The sequence below is a fragment of the Marmota flaviventris genome, chromosome 8 (genome assembly GCF_047511675.1).
Source record: "Marmota flaviventris isolate mMarFla1 chromosome 8, mMarFla1.hap1, whole genome shotgun sequence".
NCBI classification, from domain to species: Eukaryota; Metazoa; Chordata; class Mammalia; order Rodentia; family Sciuridae; genus Marmota; species Marmota flaviventris.
In genome coordinates, this window is record NC_092505.1 from 57,243,441 (window position 1) to 57,253,298 (window position 9,858).

The 9,858-nt window shown below is 37.1% G+C and overlaps 1 protein-coding gene across 2 annotated transcripts in view; it reads right to left on the reverse strand.

Moving 5' to 3' along the window:
* The window catches only part of Cd86 (CD86 molecule), a 68,587-nt gene extending 59,127 nt beyond the window's left edge, over positions 1 to 9,460 (reverse strand). Inside the window, exon 1 of one of the 2 annotated variants that reach the window (XM_027936037.2) lies at positions 9,327 to 9,460. In XM_027936037.2, the coding sequence (XP_027791838.1) occupies positions 9,327 to 9,340 (14 nt within the window). In that variant the 5' untranslated portion in view covers positions 9,341 to 9,460. Of the gene's footprint in view, positions 1 to 811; positions 866 to 9,326 lie in introns of those variants that run through there. The other variant, XM_027936038.3, reaches the window with a different exon arrangement.
* Positions 9,461 to 9,858: the final 398 nt, after the last annotated feature.

The window sequence follows — 9,858 nt, forward strand, 5'->3', positions numbered from 1 at the left end:
GAATTCTCTAGATTTTTGAAATATTGGCAACTAAAGATGTCAAGGCTTTTGTTTTATTTGACTACTCTCTGTGGACATTTTTAGTCTACAAAAAATGTTTAACCTCTGCTCTAGGTTTTGTTCCTGCTCAAGACTACTGGCTCCCTCCCTGGAACTGGCCTTTGTCCTTTGGTTACCAGAGCTTATTTTGGACCCTGACCCAACACATCTCTCTCTAAGTTCTAATCTCTTCATCCACAAATCTTTCCTGCTGCTAGATGCAATTGCTCCCTCCCCTGATCTCCCATAGTATATAGATAGCATGGTTATTCAGAGCCTCGGTTTGGAATTAGATTGGAGTTTGGAATCCTGGCTCTGTTATCAGCTATGTGACTCAGTTTTCACTTGTGGAAAATCAGAGACAATAATAGTACCTACCTCCAGCAGTTGTGAAGACTAAATGATGTAATATCACATATCATAATTCCTGCCAGATGGTAAGAAATGTCAGCTACTTCTTCCCTGCTGTAGCTCCTATATAGGATTTCTATCTGATTCATCTTCATTTTCCCAATATTAAACTGAATAAATTAATGAGCATATAGTCATAGCCTCTTCCTTTCTAGTTCTGACTCACTATAGCCGGGGCCCCAATATAATATATTTCTAAGCTAGTCCATCCACAGTTACCTCTCTCTCTTTTGACCCTCTTTTGCACTGACAGAAGCCAAGGCAAAACTTGTAGCCTAGAGCAAACCAGCCCCTTCTAGAACATCGAGCCATTATATAAAAATTAGGGATTTAAAAAAAATATATGTTTAAATAAGTTTACCTTTCTGACTTCTCTTGGAAAATAGAGCTGAGCTGTCCAGACTCACATCCTTACATAGAGGGCAACAGTGTGGTGACCAGCAGCCTGGGGATGGGCCTCACTGGCAGGGTGGAACACTTCCACTGTCTATACGTCATGGGACCAGGCAGAAACCACAGACCGATGTCACTCACTTCCGTTCTCTGAGAGTCTATGTTGGCCACTCCTGGCTTAGAGGCTACCACGAGATTGCTTTCTGCCTTGATTTCATCCATGTTAGCAGGGCAATGTATGCTCACCTATCAAAGAACCCCATTTTTATAATCCCACCAACTTGTTCTGACATTTTTGCTTGCTATCTTGTTTTTGTATATTTTCTTTATAATTCCATAATCTTATGTTGTCTTTTGTTTTTACAAAGCCACTTAAAACTTCATTTTTAATTTACTTAACCATCTACCTATGATTAAAAATTTAAAAATTTAGGTTGATGCTTATTTTCCTTATACTAAATAATACTGTAGTAAGCATACATATATTATAATATATATATATATATATATATATATATATATATATATATATATATAGTCACAATACCTTTACTTTATTTTTATGTGGTGCAGAGGATTAAACCCAGAGCCTCACATGTACAAGTTCTACCACTGAAGTAAGCATTTTTGTGCACACATTTGTTTCAATACCTTTTATTATTTGATGAGCTAGATACATAGTAGTGAAATTATTAAGGAAAGAAATATAAACATTTTGTAGAATAAAGAAAAATAGCAATTTATGTATCTACTAAAATTAGAAGTACATATTTGAACAGTTAGCCAAGCTGAATAAAGGTGCAAAAAAGTCTTTACACATTAGAAGCAGGAATAAATACTTGAAGTTAAAATAGACAATTTTATGAAAACAAAAACTCATAGTTTTCCAAACCCCATATACCCAATTACAGTGCAGGATTTTGTTTTAATGTTTTTGGTACCCCATCTTACATAAAATACAGTTCAGGCGGCTTTCACCTTATTCACCTGCATTTAGCCTGCCCTTCTCTTATCAATAAGTAGGAGGTCAATTATAGCATTCTCTAGATTACAGGTAAGGTTTTATTAGTTAGAATTGATCAGAAAAGGCAGAGCTAAAGAAATTTAAGACTTAATTTAAAACATAAGAAATGATAGATTTTAAAGAAAAAAAGCGTGAGTCCTAAAATGTTTTATTTGCACAAGACATTACATCCATATAAATTCTTACAACCCTCACGGCATTGGTTAAGTACTAGTACCCTCATTTTACAGAGAAGGACATTGAAGTTCAGGGAGTTGGATGCTTCTGCCAAAATGGCAACCTTAGTATATAAGTAGAGAATTGTGTATTAACTGCTGATTATGTGACATCAATAGCCTTTAATCCTGTGCATTTATCTAAGACATGATATGACCTACAGACAAGCAGAAACAGCTACATTTACGCGCCTGTGAAAGCACACACAATTCACTGTAATAAAGAAGTATTGCGTTGATATGTTTACCACTAAAGTGAGCTTCAGGAGGACAAGTTTGTTTACTCATCTCTGAAATCTTTCTATTGTGCAGCGTGGTGCCTGGAACAAAGGTGCTAAATGAACTGAAAAGAAAATTCCCTAAAACAGAGAGAAATAAGCAATTCCCAGAATGAGTGTCTCTGATGTAAGCATCTTATGACTTCAGATATAAGTTAACAAATTGCACACCACAGAGGTTATACCCATTCATATCCCCACAACCCATAGTATATCAAATTACCTTTTATAATTTACTCATTAGAATCAATACCTCTACCCACCCACTGCCCAAATCTGTGATTGCTAATTTGATAAATGAAAATATCCTATTGATGTTTCAATTGGCATGTCTCTAATATTGAATAAAGATGAGCATTTGGATTTTTAAAATTATTTTTACATTTTTAAAATTTTTAATGATTATATATTCAAAGGAAGATGAAAAAAATGTATAGGGAAGTCTCGAGTACCCTTCCCAGTTCCCCCAATGGTAACAGCTTGCGTAACTGTTATAGGATGTCAAAAAACAGGAAATTGATATTGATATAATCCACAGAGCTTATTCAGATTTTGCCAATTTTACATGCACTCGTGTGTGTGTGTTGTGTGTGTGTGTTGTGTGTGTGTGTGTGTGTAGTTTTATGCAATTCTATCACATGTAATGACTGCCACTATCGAGGTACAGAGCTATGCCACACCCCCAAGCTTTTCTTGCACTGTCTTTTTATAGCCTTATACCCCTACTGTCCCTACTACCCTCTAACCATGGCAACTTCCAATCTTCTGTCTCTATAGTATGTTTTTCTATTTCAATAATGTCATATAAATGAAATCAAGCAGTATGTAACCATTGGGGATTGGCATTTTTGTTTAACATGATCCCTTGGAGACTCATTCAAGTTTTTGTGTATATAAATAGTTCTCTCCTTTTCATTACTTGGTATTCATCGTATGTATGTGCTATAGTTTAAATATTCACACTGAAAGACATTTCATTTTTCAGTTTTTGACTACTATAAATAAAAATGGTATGAATATTCATGTACCAGTTTTTGTGTGAACATACGTGTTCATTTCTCTGGGAAAATGCCTAAAAATGTAATTTCAGGGTCACATGGTAAGTGCATGTTTTCCTTTGTAAGACAGTGTTGTTTTCCAGAGTGGGTATAACATTGCACATTCCCAGCGGTGATATATGCATAATCTATTTCCTCTGCATTCCGCCAGCATTAGTGTTATTGCTATCTTTTTATTATTTTAACTATGTTGACATCTCGCATGCTTTTAATTTTCATTTCCATAATAGTAAATGATGTTGACCATCTGTGAATGTGGTAATTTTTCATTTGCATATCCTCTTTGAGGAAATGCCTTTGGAAACATATCTTTTGCCCACATTTTAATTTGGATTGTTTTACTGTTTAATTTGATAAATGAAAGTATCTCATTCGTGTTCACATTAGCATTTCTTTAATATTTAGGGAAAATGAACTTTGCTGTAATTTATATTTCTTTGTTAAAAATCACTGAACTATTATTAAAACTGAATTTCTTTTGTCATTTCATAATTGTTGGTTTCTATTCCCAATAAGACTATAAAAATAACATCAGCTATTTCATCTATATTCACCACAGTGCTTTAAAGATCAGCAAGTTCATCAGATATTTTTGTTTAGTTGGTTGAAAATACTTGTAAGATAGGGGTGATGATGAATTAGTTTGTGTAGTTGAATATTTCAGTTTTATCCAGTTTTCCCAGTGTCTGACTGGCATTGATTAACTTAACTAAATGTTCATCCATTTTTATTTTTATCAGATCGTTCAGTACAATAAGTCTTATTAATTTGGTCCCCAATATTATAGAGATGTAAAATTTGGGCTGTTTGTCTTATCATTTCCCTGATATTTCAGAAAGCAAATTTTAGATTTATTCTGACTCAAAGCTTTCTAAGAAAACGTTTTAACACTTCTTTACTCCAATTCTACCGTATGTGTTTTCTTGATGGTTGACATAAATTATAAGTGATCATAAAATTCTACTTGGGCTTTTTTTTCTTCTTTACACCAAAATCTTCATCTCTGAGAGACCTCAAATAACAGCTTTCCTGTGACCTAAAGATATGGAATGGAATCTCTGTCAGGACCAAAACACAACATGTCAAATGACAGCTGCAAAAATCCTTTTGTTCCTGAAATCCTTTCCAAGCTGTTTTGGGTAGAAAGAAGTGATGAGTTTTCTCTCCTTTGCTGAGCTTTTAAACTAAGAAGATTCCAGGACAGAAGATTCTAGAGTCCGCTCTGACTCTAGGTTATTTCCCCACAGCTCGTAGTGAACAGCGCAGAGGAATTGGCTCCAGGGAACAGGCCCCATTTATCCACCAAGATTTTTGCAGGCGGGCGTGGTGCATCTGAGCTGTCTCCTTGTTCTCAGCTCTTTAAAGTTCACTCCCTCACTCAACTGGAAGTGCCGCAAAGGTCACTGAGGGACCCTGGACTGACATTTTCAGTCCTTCTCCCTACTTCACCTTTCTGCAGAATTTGACACTGTGACTACCCTCCGCTTGGTGAAACATGTTTGTCCTGTTAACTTAGGTAAACAAATTCTTTTAATTTCTTTGTTCCCTTCCCACCTCTCTGATGTGTTTATCCAGTTTCTCTGGCTGTATTTTTCTCACCAAGTGCATTAATTTGCTCTGGCTATGGTAACAAAGTACCACAAACAGAATGGCTTAAACAGTAGATTTTTTTTTCCTGGAAGCCAGAAGTACCAAATGGGGGTACCCGCTCTGTTTTTTTTTGTTTGTTTGTTTGTTTTGTTTTGTTTCCTGAAGGCTATGAGGGAGGAATCTGTTCCCAGCCTCTCTCCTTGGTTTGTAGGCGGCCATCTTGTCTTCCCTCTATGTATATTTCTTTGTCCAAATTTCCCCTTCTTTTAAGCCAGTCATCCAGGACTAAGACCCACCCTGACAACCTCATTTTGACTTGATTATCTCTGTAAAGACCCCATCCAAAAATGATCACATTTTGAGGTACTAGAGGTTAGGATTTCAACAAATAACTTTTGGAGGTGAGTCACAATTCAACCATTAGCACAGAGCTACTAGAGTCACCTTTCATGTCGTATCTCATGTGCTCAATGCAGAATTTTGGCAAATCTGCTTTGTCTTTCCATGGATACATCCTCTTCTTTCCTGCATCCTTATCCTCCCTTGGTTTCCATAATACCACTTTTTCCCTGGTTTTCTCCAGTCTCCCTAGCCCCTCCTTGAGTTCCACTGTAGGCTCTTCTGCCTCATCTCTCTCCTTAATTGTCAAGATTTTCCAGTTTCCATCTTGGCTTCTCATTTCACCATCCCTCTCCCTGGGGAAGTCATCCTCACAATAATCTAAACTATAAACGGGACTTACACTGAAGACTCTTAATGTCTACCCTAGTTTGTATTTTTTTCTTGAACTCTGCACCTGAATATCTCCTTTCTACTTGGATACCTCCATTCAGCTGCTCTACAGACATTTTAATTTCCACATGTTAGAAAATGGACACACCCTCTGTCCTCTCTCTTCCTTTGCGCCAAACCCACTCCACTTCCTATGTCTTCCATTTTATGAAGAATGCTTCTGGGCACTTCTTGCTCCCCCAATTCTCCAAATGTGTTAAAAACAAATCCTGTCAAGTCTAGTGTTTGAACATCTTTTAAATGAGTCCTCTCCTCTCTGATGCCACCATAACTGGTCTCTGAGTCATGTTCTCTCTTATACTCTTTGCTCCACATTTGTCCCTGCACCCAACTTGGCTTTGACTTCTTTCACTTCATCCTTCTTCCCAATATGTAGCTTCCCCTGGTGATCAGAGTTACTCCCTGGAGGCTGTCCTTATTCTTGAGCACTACCTGTTTCAGGTCGTCCCCTGAGAACCCAGTTTGGGATGGCCCTGACAGGCTCAGACAATACTGAACACTTTTGCTGGTAAAGAAACTTTCTGCATTCTAGTCCTAGAAATGCCATTAAGTAGTTGTGCAATCTTGGACAAATCACTTCCTTTCTGTTTCTTAATCCTTACAACAACAATAATAAAAATAATTAATAACAATAGTTACTGAGTGTTTATCAGAACCTAGTTCTAAGATCAGTATATGGATTATCACATTAAAATCTCACAACCACCACTTGACATATTAATTGTATCTTCATTTTAGAGACAAGAAACTGAGCATTACAATGGTTGAGCAACTTCTACAAGGCCACACAACTAGAAAGCAAGGGAGCTGGTTTGCAAGCCCCAGCAGTCTTTCCAAAGCATGGCCACTTAACCACCAGACAATCACATCTGTAAAATAAGGAAACGAGTGCTCTGTCCTCTTCCAAGTATAATGTGCTATCAAAATAGGCCTAAAATAACTGAAGGAGTTAAGGTTAGAGTGAGCATATTTTTGAAGAGGAGTCAAGACATGAAAAAAGTTAAACACAAAGGACTAAAGCCTTACAGTGGAATCCCACAGATTATGAGTGATCATATACTGCTAAATAGTTGTAAAAAAAATCATCTTAGCTTGGTTTCTTTTAAAAAAAAATCTCATTTTATTTTTCTGCCTAAAAACCTTCAAGTTCAAAAGCACACAGTAGAAAATAAAGCCATCTGTATTTCTGAGTAACATTGTGTGTATCACTATACATTCTGTTTACTTTCCCCTTAAGCTAACACTTTATAAAGTGTTCTATACAGGATTTTAATGATTCCACGATGTTCCATTATGGATGTTCTAATTACCTATGTTTAGATATGTAAGTGGTTTCAAAGATTTTCCCTATTAGAAACAATGGCCAAAAAAAAAACTATGTCACTAAAATTCTACAGACACATATTATTAAATCCTTAGCATAAATTCTCCAAAGGGGAAGTGTTTGGTTAAAGAATATATACATTTTTTAAAGGATATATTTCACTAGATTATTGCTCAGTAAGATTATATAAACTTCAGTTGGCAATAAGAGTATAAATATTTCTCTCTTCTCAACAACATGGAGGATTCTTTTTTTTTTTTTTAAGTATTTTTAGTTGTAGATGGACGCAATACCTTTAGTTTGTCTATTTAGTTTTTTATGTGGTGCTGAGGATTGAACCCAGTGCCTTACAAATGCTAGGCAAGAGCTTTACCACTGAGCCCTGGCCCCAGCCCCAGCCCCAGCATGGATTCTTGCTTGGTTTTTTGTTTTGTTTTGTTTTTTTTAATTTACCACTTTGATAAAGAAAAAAAAAAGATCTTTTGCTGTTTTGATTTGTATTCCTTTTATTTCTGATAAGACTTAACATTGTTTATTGGCTACTTGTTGGTTCGTAACCAATTTTCAGGCACTGAAACAAAGAGAATCTTAACAAGAACAAGAAACAATGGCCTGTTTTCCTATAAGCCTCTGTGGGCAGTGCTAGGATTAAGCAGCATCATTCCTGTCGATCCACAAAGATTCTAAGTTCTGAATTTTTTACGGGCGCCTATAAAGTTTCAAGATTTCACTAGAGAGAAAAGCAATCTTTGCTTGAAAATGAAATTCTAGTCTTCTGATTAAAAAAAAAAAATGCAGCAAGGCTGTTTCCTAAACCAGTAAGTGTTGGGTAAATGGCAGACTTTCAAAGAAGAAAAGTAACAAATAATGACTGACTGGTGCCACCACCGTGCAAAGGAAGGGGGAGGTGTGACTTCTACCAGGGAGTCCCTGCCATGGGACCGGAACCTGCAGCGACATGGAGAAGCCCTGTGGTGCTCAGCAAGGCTGGCAAGAAAGACCTCATCTCTACCCCTTAGGAGCAGTGTGACCCTGGGTGAATTATTTAGCCTCTTTAAGCCACTCTTAGTTCATCTATAAAACAGCATGATAATAGTATCTGTCCAAAAGCCATCGTGGAGATTAAAATTGAGTGAAACAGCACTAGTAAAGTACACAGCACATCTTTCATATTCCATACACGACAACTAATTGAACTACTCTGCCTCCTTGTACTACCCCACATTCCCCAGAATCTCCCGATCTCCCATGGCCTGATTGTGACTCATTAACTGAATTTTGTATTTTCTCCTTATACAGTCATCCCTTGGTATCCATGGGGATTGGTTCCAGGATTTCTATGAATGCCAAAATCTTGAATACTCAAGTTTCTTATGTGAAATGGCATAGTATTTTCATATAACTCATGTACATCCTCTCATATACTTTAAATCACCCCAGTATTACTTAAAATACCTAGTATACCACAAATACTATGTAAATAATTGTTATACTGCATTATTTAGGGAATAATGACAAGAAAGAAAAAGTCTATACATGTTTAGTACAGACACGACCATCATGGGTCTAACTACAATACCCATCTTCAGGTGGTTGGCTCCATGAACGGGGAGCCCACAGATACTTAGGACCCAGGATACCTCTTCTTCTCCTTCCTTTTCTTTGGCTTCTCTCCTTTTACCTTCTCCATGTGAGCCCTCCACTCTTAGGCCAAATTGACTATGATGTACCAAAAACATTTCCTTCTCATTTGTCATATTTGTGTAGACATTTAAAATTTTCCTCATTCTGGACTTAAAAATCAATGTCTGTAAACACTCAATATTTGTAAAACAATTTACAAGACCAAAATTCATCATTTAAAAAAAAACTGCCAATAAACTGTTTTTGGCTTCTCAATAATTTTCACCTTCATGTGGCAAAGATCTCTTGAAGAAAAAAAGATAAAAAAAGAATCAACCTAGAGCAGAGGCTCCAAGAAGGAGAGAATGACTTCTGTGGGCTTTAGCTAACTTTTCACATTACACGCCGCTCTCCCACCCAGGAATTTTCACTTTGGGCCTTTAACTAGACATGCCCTGAATACATATTAGCATTCTCAGGCAGGAAGGGTGGTTGTCAGAGTCCCGTTCTCAACCTCAGCCTTTTGCTGAGGTCATAACCCTTAACGGCCCTGCAAAGGATAAGCTTGATCACACTTACCACCTGGGATCCATCTTGACTGCTTCTGCTGTGTCCCAAGTTCTGGAAATGAGCCCACTTGTTTGTCTGGCTGTGCTGCTCTGAGTTCTAGCATAAGAATAGCAGCCCTTCCACGCCTGTGCGAGGCTTCCTCGGCAATGATCATATAGCCTGTTAACTTTCTTTAAGAGGAACTGTTCCTCTTTTCAGACTTTGCCCACACTTGAGGAAGATATTTAACCCTTTCCTTACTTTTTAAAAAATTTCATTGACCTAGGTCTAAATATATTTTTATAAAATAATTCAGTGGTTTTTGGGGTCCAGACATGATGTTAAGATGAGGCTGACCCCAAATACCCCCTCTTGAAAATCCCTCAAAAAATTGAGAAATTAAATTGAAAAGGCGGGGGGGGGGGGGGGGCGGGAATCTTTGCACCTACTAAGTAAAGTAAAAAGACAAGTTTTGGTAAAATGACTAAAACTGTGATGAATTGAGTGTGGATGGGTGTAAGTAGCCTCCCCTTGGACATATCCATCATTAAGATGAGGGAGG